Below are 22832 nucleotides of genomic sequence, written 5' to 3'. Positions count from 1 at the left end.
GGCTACCTTGCCAACTCCAAAATATCCGCGAGGGAAGTAAATCAATGCTTGCTATCTGATCGCAGCCTACTCCACACTACTAAAAAGTAGAAAGAGAGGGTCGCAATAGCTTTTACCAAATTTGTGGGTCGAGATCGATTTCCACAGAGAGCTAGGAATGGAGTCGAGTATCTATTTAGGTTGGAATTTTGTATTTGTTCCAAATATCACTTCTAATCATTTTTGGGTTTTCTTTATATTCTACTATTGTCAAACTACAAATTACAATTGCTACTAGATTAACTACGAGTAAATTGCTACAAGTTGTATCTAATAGTTTAAAAGGCACTAGGGTAGTGGCATCCTCATAGGTGGCCAATTGACGGGTAATTGAACCTAAGGCACGATTGACATGATTGGGGAATATGCTATAACCGTTGCACAATTTTACCCACTCTCACACCTCTCGGTAGAGAGAGTGATTTTGCCCAATTGACTTTCTCAAGACCAATAGGGTAGGCAAATTTGCTTAAGCAACTGGGGTTCAAGTCGGGTATTACTCTCTCAAGGTTTAACCCTTTAATTGGGACTATCAATTCTCTTGAGTCCATCCTAATTCCTTGTTGGGTCAATTTCAGAGATTTAGGCTCTCTTTCTCAAGAAGAACCCAAGTCAACTTAGCACAAACTAGTGTTTGCAACCACTAATTCATAGATTAAACCATGAAATTGACCCAAATAATAAACACCCATAGTCAATCTAACCTTAAATCACAACACCCATCAATTACCCACACTAGGGTTGAGCCACAACCCTAGCTAATGGGTCTAGCTACTCATGCTTGAAGAGAAAAACAAAGAAATAGATGAAGATAAAGACATATTAATTAATTGCTAAGGTAAATACAAAGATTCAATTATAAAAACTAAGTAAAAATGCCCAAAATGGCTAATAGAGCGTAGCTAACGTCTAATAATATTTGATTCCCTAAAAATGGAAAAAGGTTCTATTTATACGAAGCTGGAAAAACTGGACAAAATTACTCCGACGGGGTTAGTGCGAACCGCACAAAATGGTGTACGACCGCACTAGGCTCTTGAATTTGCAATCTTGACTCTTTGAACCCAGGCTCCGTGGACCACACAAAATGGACTGTGGCCGCAGAGGCTTCTAGCACGGTCCGCATAAACTCGACCGCGGACTGCACAGGCTTGAACCTCTGAACTTGGCATCTCTCTGAACCTTGTCTCTGCGGACTACACAGAATGGGAGTGCGGACGCAGAGGTCCACCGCGGACCGCACAAAGTGTAGTGCGGCCGCATTTCTTCAAAGCCTAAAATGCTGAGTCTCTGAACCTCTCTAGTGCGGGCCGCACTAGGCCTGTTTTTCCTGAGTTTGTCTTGTCTTTGGTACTTGTGCATGTTTCACTCCTTTTAAGCTGATCTTTGATATCTTGTCACTTTGTTGATCAAACCTGCAATCAAGCACAACTTATGAGCCTTTTGGGACTATTTTGTATGAATTTATAATCAAAGCACAAGCAAGAAGGAACATAAAATGCGTCAAAATCCCTAGTTATCAACTCCCCCAAACTTAAGCTTTTGCTTGTCCTCAAGTAAACAAAATAAGACCCACCCTTTAAAGGAAAATCCAAGAAATTTTTAGCTGTCCTAAAGCAACCTCAACTATCATCAATTGGGACTAAAAATTGCCCTCAATACAAATGAATCATTAACAACATTTAACCTTTGAAAAACCATGAATCAAGTGCGACACAAGAGCATCAAGAGTTGACTCAACACATCAAAGAACTCTCTCAATTACTTTGGTCATTGTGGAACCCAAACTCACACATCCTCAACTCTCCCTAAGCAAACCTCACCATTTTAGAATATTGGCACACAAACCGAGGTTAATGGAAATTCGCTCATCTCTCTCAAGAAAAAGTCACAAGTTCGGCTCTAAGTACCATATGTTTGCCCCTTATGTGAGTATCCACTAATGTAAGCTTCATTCAACTCAAGATCATATAGGGCTTTTGTGGAGTCATTGTGAAGGTTTTTGGTTCAGGGTAGGAAATGTTTTGATCTAAGTGGGTTCCATCTTCCCTTAAGCACTTCTTTTGATTCATTTGGCAAATATTCTCTTGACTCTTTGAGTCATTTCACTTCTTTTCTAAGGGGTTAAAAAGACACATTGTCACTCTTTCTTATGATGTTCAAACCTTTTCTCCTTTTTCAACTTTTCCACACCTTTCATTCTTTGCTTTTCTTGAATTCTTCTTTATTCCTTTTTACATTGATCATTCTTTTTGTCTTTTGCTTTTCTTTCTTTTTCATTGCCTTTACAACTTTTTACCACTTTATTGCCATCCTCGTCTCTCCCCCTAAACTTATACTTTTGCTATGTGCTAAAAGAAAGATCGGGTGCGAAGAGAGAGTATCTTTTAGAACAGGTATAGGCTTGTATCATGGTTCTTGAAAGATGAAAGTTTAAGGCTCAAAAGGGTTAACTAGGGATCATATCATTGGTAGGCTATGAATTTGTTCAAATTATCATTTGGATCAAGGAGAGCCTATAATCATGCCTCAAGTTAAAATTCACTTATGATTTCGCCTCAACAAACATTCAGGGCAAGTTCTAGACCAATGGCTCGGGACTTGGACTTGCAATTCAATGACTCACCACACAAGCTAAGGAATTGCTAAAGACATAGAGTCGGGGGCCCACAATGACCTTAGATATGATTTGAGCACACAATGGTCCCGAAAAACTACTTGATGATTATCGGTCAACACAAGAGTCTCAAGGTAACGACTTTCACCATCCTAAACACAACAATTTATCTTTGACCATGGGATCAAAGACAAATGTGTTATGCCCAAGTGAAGCTTTGTTTGAGGTACCCTTAACTACAAACTACTAAAACAAAAAGAAAAACGGACTCAAACCCTTAAGAAGGTTGTCACGCCATCCATCATTGGGAAGAGCCACCCGGTTCACACAACACTCCACCTTTGGAAAAAACCGTGGCATTAAGAAAATCAAAGGTTTATTGAAAACGTCCAAAACAAAACAAAAAGCTACGAACATAAATAAGAAGCTAAAAACGAAAAATTTTGCGGAAAATAGAATGAATATATACAAGAGGGGATTTGAATATACAATGAATGGGATGAATATATACAATGTGATATAACTTTATATACAGACCCAAAGAAAGATAAAAAGTGCGATAAAAGTAACTAAATATCAAATTATATACAGACTAAATGTAAAAAATCAAGAAAGCATAAAAAATATCAATATATACAGTCATCCAAAAAAAAATGTAGGGCTCGAAAAACAAAATAAAAAGCTACGAACATAAATAAGAAGCTAAAAACGAAAATTTTTGCGGAAAATAGAATGAATATATACAAGAGGGGATTTGAATATACAACGAATGGGATGAATATATACAATGTGATATAACTTTATATACAGACCCAAAGAAAAATAAAAAGTGCGATAAAAGTAACTAAATATCAAATTATATACAGACCAAATGTGAAAAATCAAGAAAGCATAAAATTAAATATCAATATATATAGTCATCCAAAAAAATGCAGGGCTCGCCCCCTCAAATGAAAGCTGGCATTGTCCCCAATGCCAACTAGTCTAAATAAGCACAAAAAATATAGAGAAAAAGGATATAGAAGACTCCCTAAGCCGTGTCTGTCTGCATAGGATCATGGGTGGTCCCTGAGTCCTCTGTGTGCTCGGGAACCTCAGACTGGTTCCCGATGGTCTGCTCTACTGCTACTGGGACCGGGACATGGACCTCGACAGGCTGTGGAACTGGTACATCCGGTGGCTGACTGGAGGAAGTTTTCGGTGGGTCCGCCAACTGGATGATGGCATCATCTGCTCTAGGAATCTTCCTCCTCAACGGAGGCCTCTGGGTCTGCTCCGACTGTGGATGAGCTGCTGGGACTGGATCATCAAGCAACAAGTCCAAAGGCAGCTGGTCTGCCTTTAGTCTATCAACATCTGCCCGTAGCTCCTTCACGGACTCCTTGGAGGCCCGTGTCTTCCTAAGCTTTTTGTGCTCCCGAGTAATCTCCTTGAGAGCCTTGCTGTGTGAATCAACTGCCTTGGCCAATGCATCCTGAGTGGTGAGGATTTTCTTCTGGTTCTCAAGTATCTCCTTTAAAGCATCCTCTATTGATTGGGGGACCTGGGCTGGCTGAGGTGCCGACTGAGCCTCTACAGTAATAGTCAATGTGGACAACTTGGATGAGGCAGTCTGCATCCAGTTGTTTATACTCAGCAGGGCCTGGCTCAGTCAGTGGGCAGTAATGGGATGGGCCCGGGTAGATGGGATCTCCGGGCCTGCTGATGTGGAAGGTCTAGGGGGTAAGTCAGCAGAAGTGGAGGTAGGCTCAGCAGGGACCTCTACCACAACTGGCTCTTCAGACTGGCCAGTTGGGGAAGAAGCAGGGGCTTTGTAGTTCTTGTCCTTGAGGTTGTCATTCCCCTTCAATCTATACCAGGAAAATGGGGCTGTCGCCTTGACCTTGATGTCATATGGCCTCTAGATCTGTGAAGTACTCAGTGAGGAAGCTGGGGAAAGGGTAGTTCCGGTCATGCTCTGCTCCCACAATGATGATAACTCTGGACATCACATTCCCCACGTTGATGGGGTACCCCACCATAATGGAAGCAACCAAAATTGCCCGGTGGAGAGGAAGGGTCTGGTCATGAGTGGTCGGATCCAACCGGCTGCAAACAAAGGTCTCCCAACCCCTTGCCTCAAAGTTTAGGGTCCTCCGCAATATTCTGACCCCAAGTGTCAACCAATCAAGAACGGTACCTGGGATTGCCAGGTACTGAGCTAACCATGGATGGACCTCCTCGCCCATCTCCATTTTTGCCATATATAGAGTCTCATCCTCCTCATCGAAGCCCAGATATTCATTAATTGACTTCCCATCGAGCAAAACTTTTAAATTACGAACTTTGGTCACTTTGGAGCCCTTTTTTATGTGGGCTACATTATAATAAAACTCTTTAACTAAATGCTCGTTGGCGTCCACACAGTTATCTAAGAAATGCTCCCTATCTACTCTAGTTCTGAACTTTCTCTACACATCAATGAAACTCCGCTTCGGTATCAACTTTCTCACCGGCCACCACTCCCGAAATTTGTGGTATGCCACCTCGCTCACGAACTTATCCTCATAGACATCAGGTTTTCTTGTTTTGGCAATACCTCCCAACTGAGGCTCACTACCTCCAGCTGCCTCCTCATCTCCCTGTACCTCCTCCTCACCTCTGCCTGCACCCTCCCCGAATAATGAAGTTGTGGGGGAGGTGGAGTATTCACCACTGCCGGCTGCTGAGCCCTCAGATGACTCAGTAGAAACATGCCCTGGTGCTTGGTCAGTGGGTGATGAGGGAGGGGTGTCTCTATGTCTGGCCCTCTCCGGATACGGGATGTATTCTAGGACTGAGTTTGAAGAGATCTCCCGAGAGGGCTCGTACTCACTCCCCGACATGTCAACGGCTATGTCAGCCGCTTTTATGGCCTTCCTCATGTTCTTGATGTTTTGCCTAGCTTGGGGAGTGAGTTTGACCATTTTCTGTTTTCCACCCTAGAAAGATTCACCTCTGCCGGGTTGTTTTGATCCCTTGCCTCTTTGTTTTACCATTGTCTGCAAACATCATTCAATGTATTTGTTAGTATCAATCAAGGCAGTTCAAGTTATTGCACCAGAACAAATTGCAGAATAGAATCAAAGTGTTGCAGACAATCCTCAAAGGTTGCCCAGTGCGGACCACACAAAATGGAGTGCAACCACACAGGGCCCAATGCAACCAGTACAAAATGGTAGTACGGTCCGTATAGGGTTGGGGTTCAGAATACCCACCCTCTGAATCTTGACAGTGCGGCTCGCACAAAATGGTACTTCGGCCGCATTGGCCCAGTGTGAACCGCACAAAATGTAGTGCAGCCGCACTGCCCAAGGGTTATCTTTCAGAAGTTCATCAGTGCGGTCCACACAAAGTGGTACTGCGGATCGCACTGGGGCACCCTGGACTGCACAAAAATGACCGCGGTCCGCATAGGGTGCCCAGAAGTGGCACTAAGTTAGAGTTTGAGATTTTGCTTTTAAGGTCAAATTTCCACCTAATTAGAGGCCCTAATCGATTACCTAGTCCGTTAAACTACTAAGTTTACAGGAATCAACATTTAAACTAATCTAACCTAGAAATCGAACTAATTACGGGAGGAAGAAGAACAAAAGTTAAGAAAAATGGAATTTAAACAAAATTACAAAATTAAACAAAGAAGAAATGAGTGTAATGTTACCAGATTATGAAATGAAGTGAAGTTAAACAGTGACAATCAAACAATTACGATCAAAGAAGAAGAGGAACAGTATTTAGAGTCTCTGAGGTTCAATTTTTCGAAAAGGGTAAAAGGAGGACCTTAGGGTCTATTTATAGAAAAACCCTTGGGTCCCATTCTCACCTACCAGTGCGGACCGCACAAAATGGACCGTGGTCCGCACTGAGCTGTTATGATCAAACTTGCCCAATTATCCCATTGCGGTCCGCACAAAACAAACCGCAGCCGCAGTGGTCCACTACGGACCGCACAAAGTGTAGTGCGGCCGTAGTGGCCAACTTCAGAGAGGTATCACTTTGGCCTTCACCAGTGTGGACCGCACAAAGTGTAGTGCAGCCGCACTGGCAACTTCAAAGACTAAACAATTTCTTCATTATGTCTTGCACTGCATCAACACAATCCCTACAACATCTCGCAACCAGTTAGCCCAAAAATCAATCCTGTACTACAAAGAAAATCAAAGAAAATAACAAGAAGAAAAACATATGGGTTTCCTCCCAATAAGCGCCTGATTTAACATCACAGCACGATGCAGGTTACCATCACATCATTTGAAGTGAAGAAGTGCCACCACGCGGCTGTCATCAATTTTCCCAAGATAATGCTTGACCCGGTGCCCGTTAACTCTGAAGACTCACCATTTTTATTTTTCAAATCAAGAGCACCAAAAGGGGTCACAAACACAACTTCAAACGGTCCACTCCATTTGGATTTGAGCTTTCCCGAAAACAGACGTAACCGGGAGTTGAACAAGAGAACAAAATCACCTACGTTGGGCTCCTTTCCACGAGCATATTTGTCATGAAGGTACTTCATCTTGTCCTTATAAAAGGATGAACTAGAGTAGGCATGGAGTCTAAATTCATCGAGTTCATTGAGCTGCTCTACGCGGAGATTGGATGCAACATCCCATTCAAGATTCAACTTCCTCAAAGCCCACATGGACTTGTGCTATAACTCAACCGAAAGATGGCATGCTTTCCCAAACACCAACCAATACGGAGACATCCCAATCAGAGTTTTGTAAGCCGTCCGATAAGCCCATAGAGCGTCATCCAACTTCTTCGACCAATCGGTCCTATGTGCATTGACCATCTTTGACAATGTGCTTTTGATTCTCGGTTGGAGACTTACACTTGACCACTTGCTTGAGGGTGATAGGGGGTAGAAACTTTGTGATTGACACCGTACTTAAAAAGCAACGTGTCGAAAGCTTTATTGCCAAAATGAGATCCCCCATCACTAATAATCGCACGGGGAGTGCCAAACCTTGTGAAAATGCTCTTCTTAAAAAATACAACAACACTCTGAGCTTCATTGTTAGGCAAAGCCACGGCTTCAACCGGAGACATAGTCAACTGCCAAGAGAATGTAAGTATTCCCACAAGAGCTAACAAATGGACCCATAAAATCGATGTCCCAAACATCAAAGATATCCACTTCAAGAATGGTATTGAGAGGCATCTCATCCCTTTTTGAAATTCCACCCGCTCTTTGGCAATCATCACACCTCTTTACAAAATCACCCTCATCTTTGAACAAGGTTGGCCAATAGAATCCACAACTAAGAACTTTCGAGGCGGTCGTCACCCCACCGTGATGGCCACTATAGGGTGAAGAATGGCAAGCCTCTAAGATACTCAATTGTTCTTCCTCCAGGACACATCTACAAATCACACCATCCGTACAAATCTTGAACAAGTATGGCTCATCCCAATAGAAATCCAAACTATCCCGCTTGAGCTTCTTCCTTTGGTTAGAAGAGAACTCACACGAGATTACTTTAGTCACAAGGTAATTGGAAACATCGGCAAACCATGGCATATCATTCATTGACACCGTAAGGAGTTGTTCGTCGGGAAATTAATCATTGATCTCAAGGCCATCGCAAGGCCTCCCCTCCGCCACTTGGTTCTCACTACCTTTCCGGTCTATAATTTCTAGATCAAACTCTTGAAGTAGTAACACCCATCGCATCAATCTTGCCTTGGAGTCTTTATTTGTCATCAAGTACCTAAGAGCGGCATGATCAGTTTGCACTATGACCTTGGCCCTTATAAGATACGGCCAAAACTTTTCCATTGCAAATACTATAGCCAACAACTTTTTTTCGGTAACCGTGTAGTTCCTTTGAGCCTCATTCATTGTCTTGCTTGCGTAGTACACCGGATGAAACATCTTGTTAACCTTTTGACCCAAGACAGCCCCAACCGCAAAGTCACTTGCATCACATATGAGCTCAAAAGGCAAGCTCCAATTTGGTGCGGTAATGATTGGGGTAGTGGTCAACTTAAGCTTGAGAAGCTCAAATGCTTGCATACATCCCTCATCGAACACAAACTTTGCATCCTTTTCTAGTAGCTTGCACAAGGGGTTTACCACCTTTGAAAAATCTTTTATAAACCTTCGGTAGAACCCCACGTGCCCAAGAAAACTCCTCACTCCCTTGACGGAAATGGGGGGCGGGGAAGCCTTGAAATTATCTCTATCTTGGCTTTGTCAACTTCAATTCCATGCTTTGAAATTTTGTGACTGATATTAGGCTAGATTTATGTTATTTGACGATTGTTTTTCCCCAGCTTGATTATGTTTCAATTCTCTAATATAGTTAAATGATGAAAAATGAGCTCTAATCTGTGTTGCAGGAATGAGGAGCTTGTATGAGGCCTTAAAGCTGTGATTGGAGCTACATTGAAGCAAGAAAGACCCCTAAGAGCTGAGTAAGCGAGAAGACGAGAAAAAGAATCGACCAAATGAAGGACTGGACTAGCGCGCCCACTAGCACGTCTACTAGCGTGACCGCGCTAGCCTAGATAGTCGAGGCAGAATGGTAGGCTACTAGCGCGGCCATTAGTGCGCCCACGTGCACGGCCATTAGCGCGCCCACGTGCGCGGCCGCACTAGCCCAGTTCCGGAAAATAATTCTAAGGGGTAAATTTGGAAGTCTGGGGGAAAATTCACTTAACCTATAGAAGGTCAAGCTCGCCTAAAGGGGGGTGTGCAGCTTTTGATAGCTGAGAGCAAGAAAAGGAAAGGCAAGAGGCAAGGAGGAGTATTCTACATCAAGTTCTTCTCTTCTTCCTTTTGTTTTTATGATTTGTAATGAATTTGATTATTGTGATGAACATCATTGTTATGAGTAGCTAACTCTTCTAATCTAAGGTTTTGGGTGAACCCGTTGTGGATGAACTTGTTGTTATATTAATATAGTTTTGAGTTGGTTGTTAATCTCTATTTGTTCAACTACGTTTTGATTTTGGTTAGTTGAAAGGATCCTCAATTAGCCATTCCTATTTATTATGCATCTTCTTGAGAGAGAGTGCATATTTAAGTAATTGTTTGAATAACATCACTCCCAGAGTATAGGTGAGAGTCATAACCGAGGGTTTAGAGGTTGGAGTAGAGATAACGATACCTCGGGTGTGATCTAAGTGAGCTGTAATGCGAATCTAGCTAGCGTAGCTTGAGAGAGTGCGTCTAGTAAATTATCATAATTACTTGAGAGAGAGTTATGATAGCTGTAGAGTTCATGATCGATAGAGGCAACTAAATCGAAGCTATAAGAAACATACAACTAAGGAATTCAACAACGGGGGAAACCATTACCTTAGACCTTTATTCCAATTGTCTATAACTGCGTGTTAGTTAATCTCCGTTTATTAATTCTGTTAGCTATAGTAGTGACCATAACACCACTTGTTATTCACAAAGTTTGATAAGGTTGACTAATGAGAATTTAGTACTTTAAAGGCTTCTCTTGATACGTTAATTCCTTGTGGGATTCGACATGGGGCATAATACCTCGGATTATATTTGCAACGCCTGCTTAGTCTTTTAATAGACATAATTGAGCGTGATCAAATTTTGGTGCCGTTGCCGGGGAATTAACGGTATTATCAATTACGATTGAAAGAAGTACAAAAATTCTTAATGTAGTTAGTTTTCTCTATACCCAATTTTTATATTGAAATTTTTAACGTTTGTCGACTTGGCTACACAGGTGCATGTCGAGAACTGGTGAAGTATTTGAAGCATTATCAGATCTCGAGAAAGTTTTCAAGGCCTTGAACTGGGCCAACCGGAAAAACAAACAACAACAAACAACTGACCCATTGGAAACAGCAATGGGAGATCACGAAGAACACCCAGCTGTACCAATAGCTCCAATGGCACCTGTTGTGCCCGAGGCGACTCTCTATGACTGGGCACAACCCCTAGCTGAAAATCTGGCCACCTTAATTTTAGTCCCGCAGATACAAGCTGAATCATTCCAAATCACGAATAATATGCTGCATTTGTTGCAAAACAAGGGACTATTTTCGGGGTCACAAGTCGAATATCCTCAACAGCACTTGAAAATTTTTCTATCAATCTGCAAAACCCAAAGGCAGCCCAATGTAACTTCGGAAGCAATCAAATTGCTATTATTCCCATTTTTAGTGATAGGAGCTGCCCAGACATGGTTAAACTCACTCCCCATAAATTTCATAACAACTTGGGAGGAGTTAGTCAGGCAATTCGTGAACAAGTTCCACCCCCAACAAAACCGCGCAACAAATTGATGACATTTTGAGTTTTAAACAGAGACCAACGGAAACATTGCATGAAACATGGGAGCGTTTTAAAGGGATGCTGGTCATATGTCTGCACCATGGCATTCCAGATTTGATGTTGGGACAACAGTTATACATAGGATTGTCAGATAGCGTGAAGAACATTGTTAATGCTTCAGCTGGTGGAGTATTTTTGAGTAAAACATGGAGAGAAGGTCAAGGTTTTCTTGACAATATGGCACAAAATTTGGGATGACCAGAAATGCACCTATCACTACAGTGGTGCACTCAGTGCCTCTAGATCCATCCAATTCAATGGCTGAAAATATGGCCACCTTATTGACACAAATGCATATTCACCAAAAAGGTGGAAGAGTTAGGGCAAAAACGGCAGGTACATATTGTAGATACTACTAATGAGGTATTGTGCATATCTTGCATTAGTTAGTCAATTGGTAACCAGTGGAATGCAAAACATGATCATCATCACTACCCTGAAGATATGAATTATTTGTCTAATTATGGAGGTCAGAGACAGGGTGGTCAGAGTTGGGGTCAGCAGAATCAGCAGTACAAACCATCCCCATCACAGTTCAACAGTGGGAATATGGGAGGTATGAGACCCCCCAACAATATAGCACCTTACCCAAGGCCACAGGGATAAAGTAATCAGAATCAATAGTAGGGGTATCACCCTCCTCAGTAGCAGTATAGTGGAAGGCAGGAAGATGAGTTTGCTAGACTTGAAGCAATGATGCAACAGACTATTGGGTCTAATGCAAAGATTAGTGAGATAGTAGATGCACATGATTCAGCGATCAAGAATATTGAAATACATATGGGCCAAATTTTGATGTCTCTAAACAATCTCCCTCATGGAACACTACCTGCAGATACCCAGGTAAATCCAAAAGATCAAGTCCCGAAGTAGCTAATGGCGGTGAGCCTATGCAATGGTAGAGATTTGGATGTCGAGCAAGAAAGAGCTCGAGAAGCCAGGAAGGCTGATACACTCATATCAGTGCCCATTGAGTTGGATGAATTAACGAAACTGATAGAGGTGACAGTCCAGCCTACCCAGGAAGAAAGTAGCATTCAAATGGAGACCGAGAAAGAAGCTGAGATAGCACAGGAACCAGTGGTTGATGTGGTAGCTGATAAAGATCGATCCCAAATGATTGGGAAGAAGAAACCTCCCGCACCCTTCCCTTAGAGGCTAGCTAAGTACCAAAAAGAGGAGCAATACAAGAAGTTCTTGGAGATGCTAAAACAAATTCAGGTAAATATTTCCTTAATTGATGCTTTGAAAGAGATGCTTGGGTATGCAAAAATGATGGACTTAATGTCCCGAAAATTTGATTTCCAAGATTTGGCCACAGTTACTCTTACTCAAACTTGTAGTGCAGTGGTGAGTAGACCAATTGCGGAAAAGTTGTTCGACCCAGGGAGCTTTACAATCCCATGCACTATTGATGATTTTGCCTTTGCTAACGCACTGTGTGATCTAGGGGCCAGCATTAATCTTATGCCCCTGGCAATTTATAAGAGGCTGGGTATTGGAAGAGCTAGACCCACCTCTATGTTGTTGCAGCTGGCTGACAGGACGGTAAAACGACCCTCTGGTATTCTGGATGATGTGTTGATTCAGGTAGGGAAATTTGTGTTCCCTACAGATTTTATAATCTTAGACTGTAAAGTGGATGAAGAGATTCCCATAATTTTGGGAAGACCATTCCTGGCCACGGGTAGAGCTTTAATTGATTGTGAAACTGGGGAGTTAAAAATGAGGTTGAACGATGAAGAGATAACATTCAACGTGCAGAAATCTATGAGGCAACCAAGTGAATTCGCCAATTGCTCTCTTATTGATGCCCTGGATGTAATCGTAGAGACCGATGATGAACTTCTGACTATCAAAGACCCCCTCGCTGCGTGTCTAATGAATTTAGATGAGGTAAAGGGAGAAGAACTGGCTGGATGGGTGATGGCATTAGAGGGTAGAGGGTTCTGGGATAGAAATCTTGAATTTGAGCCCTTGCACTTGGAAAACAGAGAAACTCCTCCAGCCAAGCCATCAATCGAAGAACCACCAAAGCTGGAGTTAAAGCCATTGCCAGCCCATCTCAGGTATGAGTTTCTTGGACCTGACTCCATATTACCTGTTATTATCTCATCTAGTTTGTTAGATGTGCAGGCTCCACAACTTCTGCAGGTACTCAAGGAGTGTAAAACTGCCATTGGATGGACCATGGCAAACATAAAAGGGATCGACCCTGCATACTGTATGCACAAAGTTCTACTAGAAGAGGGACATAAACCTTCCAGGGAACACCAAAGAAGGCTGAACCCCAATATGAAGGAAGTAGTGAAAAAAGAAGTGATCAAGTGGTTAGATGCGGGAATCATTTTCCCAATTTTTGACAGTAGCTGAGTTAGCCCAGTTCAATGTGTACCTTAAAAGGGTGGCATGACGATAGTTAAGAATGATAACAATGAATTGATCTCTACAAGAACCGTTACAAGCTGGAGAATTTGCATGGATTATAGAAAGCTAAATCTAGCCACCTAGGAGGACCACTTCCCACTACCTTTCATTGATCAGATGTTAGATAGATTGGCAGGGAGGTCACACTTTTGTTTTCTGGATGGATACTCAGGGTAAAACCAGATTTCTATTGCCCCGGAGGATAGGGAAAAGACTTCATTTACTTGCCCTTACGGAGTGTTTGCCTTAAGAAGAATGCCATTTGGCCTTTGTAATGCGCTTGCAACATTCCAATGATGCATGATGGCCATTTTCACAGACATGGTGGAAAACATTATGGAGGTCTTCATGGACGACTTCTCAGTGGTGGGAAATTCGTTCAATGAATGCCTAGCAAATTTAACCCATGTACTGAAGAGGTGCATCGAGATGAATCTAGTGTTGAATTGGGAGAAGTGCCATTTCATGGTACAAGAAGGAATCGTCTTGGGGCACTTAGTGTCGAGTAAAGGGATTGAGGTGGACAGAGCCAAAGTCGTCGTGATAGAAAAACTTCCACCTCCCACATCAGTCAAGGCTGTTCGTAGCTTCCTGGGACACGCCGGCTTCTACCGGTGATTCATCAAGGACTTTTCCAAGATCGCCAATCCCCTCTGTAAGTTGCTCGAAAACGATAACCCATTTGTGTTTTCTGATGATTGTAGGGTGGCTTTTGAGGAACTAAAGAAACGGCTAGTCACAATACCGATTATAGTTGCTCTCGATTGGGAGTAACCATTTGAACTTATATATGATGCTAGTGACTACGCTGTGGGAGCCGCATTGGGATAGCGCAAGGATAAGGTAATGCACCCTATTTACTATGCAAGTAGGACGCTGAGTGGTGCTCAACTGAATTACACGGTAACTGAAAAAGAAATGTTAGCTGTTGTGTTTGCCTTTGATAAGTTCAGGTCTTACTTGATCGGGTCGAAGGTGATCATGTACACAGATCACACAACCATTCGGTATTTAGTTGATAAAAAGAATCCAAGCCGCGTCTAATTCGTTGGGTGCTACTTCTTCAAGAGTTTGACTTGGAGATTCGTGACCTTAAGGGCACGAAGAACCAAGTCGCTGATCATTTGTCACGCCTTGAAGGTGCTGAAAACGCAACTGAGTCTGAGGATATTCTAGAAACCTTTCTAGACGAGCAACTGCTAGCCACAAGTGTGGAAGATGTGCCATGGTATGCTGATATTGCAAACTATTTGGCCTGCGACATTGAACCATATGAACTCTCCTATGTTCAAAAGAAATGATTTTATCGTGACTGCCGAAATTACAACTAGGATGAACCGCATTTGTTTAAAATTTGCATTGATAACATGATCCGAAGATGCGTCCCCGAGATAGAACAATGTTCTGTTTTGCAGTCTTGTCACGCATCACCTTATAAAGGACATTTTAGAGGAGTTCAGACAGCAGCGAAGGTGTTAGAGGCCGGGTTCTACTGGCCAACAATATTTAAGGATGCTCACCAATGGGTAAAGGGCTGCAACGAATGCCAAATAACGGGCAACATATCCCGTAGACATGAGATGCTAATGAATACAATTCAGCAAGTTGAGGTGTTCGATGTCTTGGGAATTGATTTCATGGGTCCCTTCATCAGTTCTTACGGCAATAAGTACATACTTGTTGCGGTAGATTATGTATCCAAATGGGTGGAAGCTGCAGCATTCTCCACCAATGATTCGAGAGTGGTGGTGGGGTTCTTGAAGAAGAATATATTCACCCGATTCAGGATTCCGAGAGCCATTATTAGTGACGGGGGCACGCACTCGGACTCCACTCTACTTGCATCCTCATTGACATCAAGATTTAATAGCACGGCCTCAAGAGGATGCTCTACATTGATCATAGCACTGGTATCATCCACAATCACAGCTGTGACAAGGTCTACAAATGAGCACACCTCGGTGCTATTGGGTTGCTTCATAGACTTGCAAACATGGAAAACGACCTTTTCATTACCCAATCAGAAAGTGAGCTCACCCTCTTCAACATCAACCAATGCCTTCCCCATTGCAAGGAAAGTTCTACCCAAGATAATAGGAACCTCGTAGTCCACTTCACAATCCAAAATGACAAAGTCAGTCGACAAAATGAATTTGTCCACCCGGACAAGCACGTCATTAATAATGCCCAAAGGCCGCTTCATCGATAGATCCACCATTTGAAGTCTCATTGAAGTTGGTCTAGGTTGCCCGATACCCAAAGTTTTGAAAACCAAGTATGGAATCAAATTGATACTAGCTCCCAAGTCACATAGAGTCTTGGCAAAATTCGCACTCCTAATGGTGCAAGGAATGGTGAAAGCACCGGGATCTTCAAGCTTCGGGGCCATTGAATGCACTATAGCACTAACTTGGTGAGTCATCTTTATAGTTTCACAATTCATAGAACGCTTCTTTGTAACCAAGTCTTTCATGAATTTTGCATAACCCGACATTTGTTCAAGTGCCTCCACCAAAGGCACATTATCAGATAAGCTCTTCATCATGTCAATGAACTTTTTAAACTGGTTATCATTCTTCTGCTTCACGAGCCTTTGAGGATAAGGTGGAGGTGACCTTGGCAAAGGAGCCTTGGCTTTTGGCACAACCGGCCCCGGCATGTCAATTATGTGTTCCCTAGACGAGTTCACATCATTTTGGGTTTCTACCTCGACTTCTTGAATATCAATCCTCACTTCATTGTTCACATTTTCATCAACCACATCTTCAACTACCAAAGGGACTTCGTCATCTTGCAACTCAACATCATCATCCACGACTTGCTTTTGCTTAGAGGCATTCACATCACCGCCTCTCCCACTTCTTGTTGTGACCGCCATAACATGATTGTTCCCACCCTTTGGGTTCACTACCGTATCACTTGGTAGAGCACCCTTCGGGCGAGTATTCAATGACTGAGAGATTTGGCCTAATTGCACCTCCAAGTTTCGGATAGAGGTGTTGTGAGAAGCTAACTGTGCATCAGAATCCGCATTCCTCTTCATCATCTGCTCGAACATCATTTCAATTCTACTCATATCATTACTAGAAGAACTAGGACTTTGAGAAGGGAAATGGGGTGGATTGTTCGGTTGTTAGTACATTGGGGCCCTTTGAAAGCCTTTCCCCTGGTTGCCTTGGTTTCCATTGTTGTTCCACCCAACTTGATTGATATTGTTGCCCCAATTGTTGTTATTTCCATTCCAATTGCCTTGGTTGTTGTTTTGATTACCCCAATTGTTGTTTTGGTTGCTGTTGTTCCAATTACCACCACCTTGTTATTGATTGCCCCAATTTCCTTGGGGTCGCCATTGTTGGTTTGAAGAGTTGCCTCTATTGCCTTGATAGTTGTTGACATATTGTACCTCTTCACTTTGATCATCATAACCATCATTTTGAAACCCATCACATGTATCATCATATTGCTCAGAATTCCCTTGATTTTGTTGCCTCCTTTGCCTTGTCTTGTTGACAAGCATACTAACACCCTCCATGGCATTCACTTGGCGAGGATTCTGAACTTGTTGCAACTGCGCCTTAGCCAGTTAGTTCATAGCAGTAGTAAGCTCAGCTATCGCTTGCCCGTGATCATGTAATTCCTTATGCAAATGGATAACCGTAGGGTCACCTTGAGGCACATTTGCTCTACTCTGCCATGCTGAAGAAGGGTCCGCCATTTCATCAAGTACATCACATGCCTCATCATAAGAAAGCTTCATAAAATTGCCCCCGGCCAATTGGTTAACAATGCATTGATTTTATAGTATTTATTCCCCGGTAGAAGGTTTGTTAGATCATGGCCTCGGTCATATCATTATTTGGGCACTCCTTCACCATCGTTCTATACCGATCCCAAATCTCATGCAAAGGTTCCGTTGGCTCTTGCTTGAAGGCTAATATTTCATCTAGAAGTGCCTCTATATGACTAGGAGAGAAGAATTTGGCAATAAACTTATCCGCCAACTCATCCCAAGTTGTGATGGAATGGTTGGGGAGTCTCTCGAGCCAGTCTAATGCCTTCCCCCGAAGTGAGAATGGGAAAAGTATCATTCTCAACGCATCCTCGGATACATTCGTTTGCTTTCTCCCCAACATGTATCTACGAACCCCTTGAGATGTTTGTAGGCATTTTGATTCGTAGCGCCCATGAAATACCCACGTTGCTTAAGTAAGGTCAACATCACATTGGTTATCTGAAAGTTGCCCGCCCAGATTCTGGGTGGGACAATAGAACTTGCATAACCCTGGTTCAGAAGTACTCTGGGAGCCACTCTTGGAGGTGGCGGAGGAGGTTCTGGAATATTGTCATTTGGATTCGCATTTGCATTGCAGCCTTTACGTTGTCCTTGAGGTGCAAGAGGTACCTTATCTTGTTCAAGATCATCTACCTCTTCCCCCGCTATCACGTTTCCAAGAGGGTCATTAGCGTTATTTAAAGCCATGTTGGTACCTGAGTAGTGACACAAACAAGTAAGTAACAAAGAAGGGAAGAATAACAATACACAAAACTAACTAAATAGATAGCCAAAACTATTAGCTCCCCGGCAACGGCGCCAAAATGTTGATCACAGCCTACTCCACACTACTAAAAAGTAGGAAGAGAGGGTCGCAATAGTTTTTACCCAATTTGTGGGCCGGGATCGATTTCCACAGAGAGCTAGGAATGGAGTCGAGTATCAATTTAGGTTGGAATTGCGTATTTGTTCCAAATATCACTTCTAATCATTTTTGGAGTTTCTTTATATTCTACTATTATCAAACTACAAATTACAATTGCTACTAGATTAACTACGAGTAAATTACTACAAGTTATGTCTAATAGTTTAAAAGGCACTAGGGTAGTGGCATCCTCCTAGGTGGTCAATTGACGGGTAATTGAACCAAAGGCATGATTGACATGATTAGGGAATATGCTATAACCATTGCACAATTTTACCCACTCTCACACCTCTCGGTAGTGAGAGTGATTTTGCCCAATTGACTTTCTCAAGACCAATAGGGTAGGCAAATTTGCTCAAGAAACTAGGGTTCAAGTCGGGTATTACTCTCTCGAGGTTTAACCCTTTAATTGGGACTATCAATTCTCTTGAGTCCATCCCAATTCCTTGTTGGGTCAATTTCGGAGACTTAGGCTCTCTTTCTCAAGAAGAACCCAAGTCAACTTAGCATAAACTAGTGTTTGCAACCACTAATTCATAGATTAAACCATGAAATTGACCCAAATAACAAACATCCATAGTCAATCTAACCTTAAATCACAACACCCATCAATTACCCACACTAGGGTTGAGCCACAACCCTAGCTAATGGGTCTAGCTACTCATGCTTGAAGAGAAAAATAGAGAAATAGATAAAGACAAAGACATATTAATTAATTGCTAAGGTAAATACAAAGATTCAATGATAAAAATTAAGTAAAAATGCCCAAAATTGCTAAGAAAAGTCTTCTCACGAGCGCAGCTAACGTTTGATAATATCTGATCCCCTAAAAATGGAAAAAGGTTCTATTTATACTAAGCTGGAAAAACTGGACAAAATTGCCCCTGCGGGGTTAGTGTGGACAACACAAAATGGTGTGTACGCTCTTGAACTTGCAATCCTGACTCTCTGAACCCAGGCTCCACGGACCGCACAAAATGGACTATGGCCGCAGAGGCTTCTAGCGCGGTCCGCATAAACGCAACCACGGACCGTACAGGCTTGAACCTCTGAACTTGGCATCTCTCTAAACCTTGTCTCAGCAGACTGCACAAAATGGGAGTGCGGCCGCAGAGGTCCACTGCAGACCGCACAAAGTGTAGTGCGGTCGTATTGCTTCGAAGCCTAAAATATTGAGTCTCTGAACCTCTCTAGTGCGGACCGCACAAAGTATAGTGCGGCCGCACTAGGCCTATTTTTCTTGAGTTTTTCTTGTCTTTGGTACTTGTGCAAGTTTCACTCCTTTTGAGTTGATCTTTGACATCTTGTCACTTTGTTGATCAAACCTGCAATCAAGCACAATTTATGAGCCTTTTGGGACTATTTTGTATGAATTTATAATCAAATCGCAAGCAAGAGGAGCATAAAATGCGTCAAAATCCCTAGTTATCACTAGCACGTCCAGCAACCTCTGGATCTGCACATAAGGTGCAGGGAGTAATGTGAGTACACCAACTCAGTAAGTAATAAAGGTAAATAAAGACTAAGTAGTAGGAAACATATAAAAGCCACATCATGAAATCTCAGTAAGTACAACATGCTTTCAAATCAGTATATGAGTCAAATCATCTCGTTTAAAATCCAGTTTTCGCTAAAAATCATTTGAAGATGTTTTTTTCAACAATTTCAACAAAGGTTTAATGCAATTTAGAGTAAAAGTGATGAAAATCATAAACAGCCCCTCGGGCAAACATCATTCGTATACAGCCCCTTGGGCATAACATCACTCAGAATCAGCCCCTCAGGCAAACCTCACAGGCACTCATAAACAACACCTCTGTCACGACCCAAACTGGAGGGCCATGACTAGCACCCGACCATATTTGCCGAGCACCAACGTACATTTTATCTAACCTTTTTTTATTATCTTTTAGGGTTGACAAGATCAATATAAATGGTAGACCTGGATTATGGACATCCAGCAATAAAATATGATGGCATGAACATATATAGCAGGGGATGACCAGACAATCAAGAAACTACATATAAGGTACGAGCTACCACGCTACCATGAAAGACTATACAACAAAAACCAGCCGACAAGGCATACCAAACTATACATGAGTCGACACTTGTCTATGAGCCTCTAAATGAACATAAGTGCTGCAACATAGCCGGAACAGGGCCACGACATACCCATAATGTCTATAACAAAAATGCATACCAAGACCACGGCAAGTCCGGAGAAGGGATCTCGCCAATCACTGCTGAACTGGACAATCTATTGTGGCAGGGGAGCTGCACCTACCTGTCTATTAGGGACTGCAGCACGACATGCAGCGTCCACAAACAAAAGGATGTTAGTACGAATAAAGTACTGAGTATGTAAGGTAGGGAACCATAAATACGAATAGTAATGTAAGCAGGGATAGAGAATATACAACCTGGAACATCTGAGTACCTATGAGGGCTATTGACATGAAATGCATGATACATATGTATGCATACATAAACTTTTAAAACATATGCCTCTGTGGGCATCATGATCATCATCATATCGTACCCAGCCATAATAGGCTCGGTAAAAATGTACCCGGCCATCATAAGGCTCGGTAGAATCGTACCCGGCCACGTGGAGCTCGGTAAAACCCAACTGATCAGTGGTTCCACAATATGTGCCGTTCCCGGCCGACTATAGAGCGGCTCAGTAGAGTAAAATAGATACATATACATAATGCATGGTCGACTCATGGAATCACATTCTAAACCTTTCGGAGTGACGTAAGGTCGGTATCCTCTGTACACGTTATTAGGACCAACTCTTCATTACGAACCTTATAAGAATCAGGAAGTACCAACAACATTGATAACATAAGAATAAGAGAAGCAACATTAACATCAATCGTTCCATAAGAGGGAAAGCAATGTAAGTACTGCTAGCTTCTAAGAGTAGAGTATCTTTGGAAGCTCGTTCATTACATTATGTACAATCGGAGTCGTGCAAAAGAAGAAAAGGGATAGCCTCACATACCTTGTATATACTGCCCCAATTACAAGCTATGCAATTGTCACAACTCCTTAGTCTACAATAAGAGAAATGATACTATCGTTATCATTTAAGCGTCATAACTATTATGTATCGACCACAACCTATTTTACGTTGAAACAAACAACACCTCCCCTATATATATGACTTCACACCATTCAAAAAAATCACGAAATAACCCAAACAACATCAATAATAAACATATTAAGCCTCCCAAAACAATCCACGCACAACCTAATTACATCATACATACGACGACCACCGTAGTCGTGTCAAACGACCCGAAAATGTTACGAATAACTATCATACCACAACCCTACATATATATGGTGTTCCTCCACACCTTCCACCTCCAAAAATCCACAAAATAGTAGTAAAACACGCAGCCCAATAGCAACACAAAACAGTCCACAAAATAGTCCGCTACAAGTGAATAACTCGAACTCACGGCTTTCGATCACCGTCCCGTGAGTTCTTACATGTATAGAACGAATTAACATGAATTCACAGCAGAGAAAAATTTATGAAATATGGCATTAACTTACCTTACTTGTTGGATAACCCAGCCCTTCCCTTGGTTCTTCAAACTCTAGGTTTTACCTTCAAATAGAACTTGAAAGAGAGGGAAAATCGATTAGGGTTTGTGTGGGATTTTTGGGGAGGGGTTGCAGGGGTTAACTTTGGTTTTGAGGGTCTGAAATATGGATGAAATAACTGAGTTCATAACCCCTTAAAATTCCTCTCTTGGCCGACTTAGATCTTTTAATTTTGTCCTATCATTTTGGCAAGTAGGTGATGCACCTACTTGTCATCTACCAATCTGCGCAGGCTTGCAAAAATATGAATATCTCTATACTCCAAGATTGTATTGACAAACGGTTTAATGAGTTGGAAACTAGACTCATAGATATTTAATTTGGTGGGTAGATCACCCCGTAATTCCTTGTAAATTAGGATAAAAGCTTTGAAACATTTAACCTAATGTTTAAGTAAAATTGTGAACCTAAGTTGTGACAACATTTGTCGACTTTTGTTTCATAACTTGTTTGACTTCAACACTTATGATAAGGATATTATATGATTCAAATACCTTAATAAATTACCTTGAGTGTACTAAGAACCTCTAGGTTTTCATAAAAATACGAGTTACAACATCCTTGATTTGTTTAACTTCTAATACTTGTTAATCACCCTTATACACCCTTGTATAACTTAAGACCAATAGGATTAACTTCTTATCATCTCAAAGGTAATTCCTTCTTGGATTTATGTTAACTAATATATGGCATGAACTAACGCGTGTGGATATGGGTTGTAACACCCTTCCCCCCTTAGGAACATTCGTCCTCGAATGTAAGGGTTCATGGGGAGTTTAATTCATCGTGAATTCCGGTCAAGTTTCTCCCATAAATAGAGGACAAACTTGCAAGCGGTTAAATAAACGTATGGCCTTACAAGTATGCAAAGCATTATGGACATGTACATTATCTGCATATCGTCATTTTGTATTAAGGAAGAGTATTCTCAAGTTATTGCTTACCTCATAGAGCCATTTTACCTTCCAATGTATCATGTGTTCCACCAGCATCCTTGTTATCTTCATTCTGGAATAGGTACGGGTATTTAGACTTCATCTCCTCTTCTGCTTCCTATGTTATTTCTTCCATATTCTTGTTCCTCCACAATACTTTGATGGAA

General features: G+C 42.0%; 2 protein-coding genes and 1 non-coding gene across 3 annotated transcripts; 2 read left to right on the top strand and 1 right to left on the bottom strand.

Moving 5' to 3' along the window:
- Positions 1-10925: 10925 nt before the first annotated feature.
- On the bottom strand, positions 10926-11032 carry LOC138886582 (small nucleolar RNA R71). The gene has a single exon (XR_011405632.1). It is a non-coding gene; the product is annotated as a small nucleolar RNA R71 (small nucleolar RNA).
- A 1156-nt stretch (positions 11033-12188) lies between these two features.
- On the top strand, positions 12189-13358 carry LOC138886204 (uncharacterized). The gene has a single exon (XM_070167256.1). The coding sequence runs from the start codon at positions 12189-12191 to the stop codon at positions 13356-13358; it is 1170 nt and encodes a 389-aa protein (XP_070023357.1).
- A 375-nt stretch (positions 13359-13733) lies between these two features.
- Positions 13734-14713, top strand: LOC138886203 (uncharacterized). Its single transcript, XM_070167255.1, has 3 exons — positions 13734-13991; positions 14366-14387; positions 14481-14713. Exons 1-3 carry the CDS (start codon positions 13734-13736, stop codon positions 14711-14713), a joined length of 513 nt encoding a protein of 170 aa, XP_070023356.1.
- The last annotated feature ends 8119 nt before the right edge of the window (positions 14714-22832 follow it).

The sequence above is a fragment of the Nicotiana sylvestris genome, chromosome 2 (assembly GCF_000393655.2).
Source record: "Nicotiana sylvestris chromosome 2, ASM39365v2, whole genome shotgun sequence".
Taxonomy (NCBI): Eukaryota; Viridiplantae; Streptophyta; class Magnoliopsida; order Solanales; family Solanaceae; genus Nicotiana; species Nicotiana sylvestris.
This window is presented reverse-complemented; position numbering and strand designations above follow the sequence as displayed.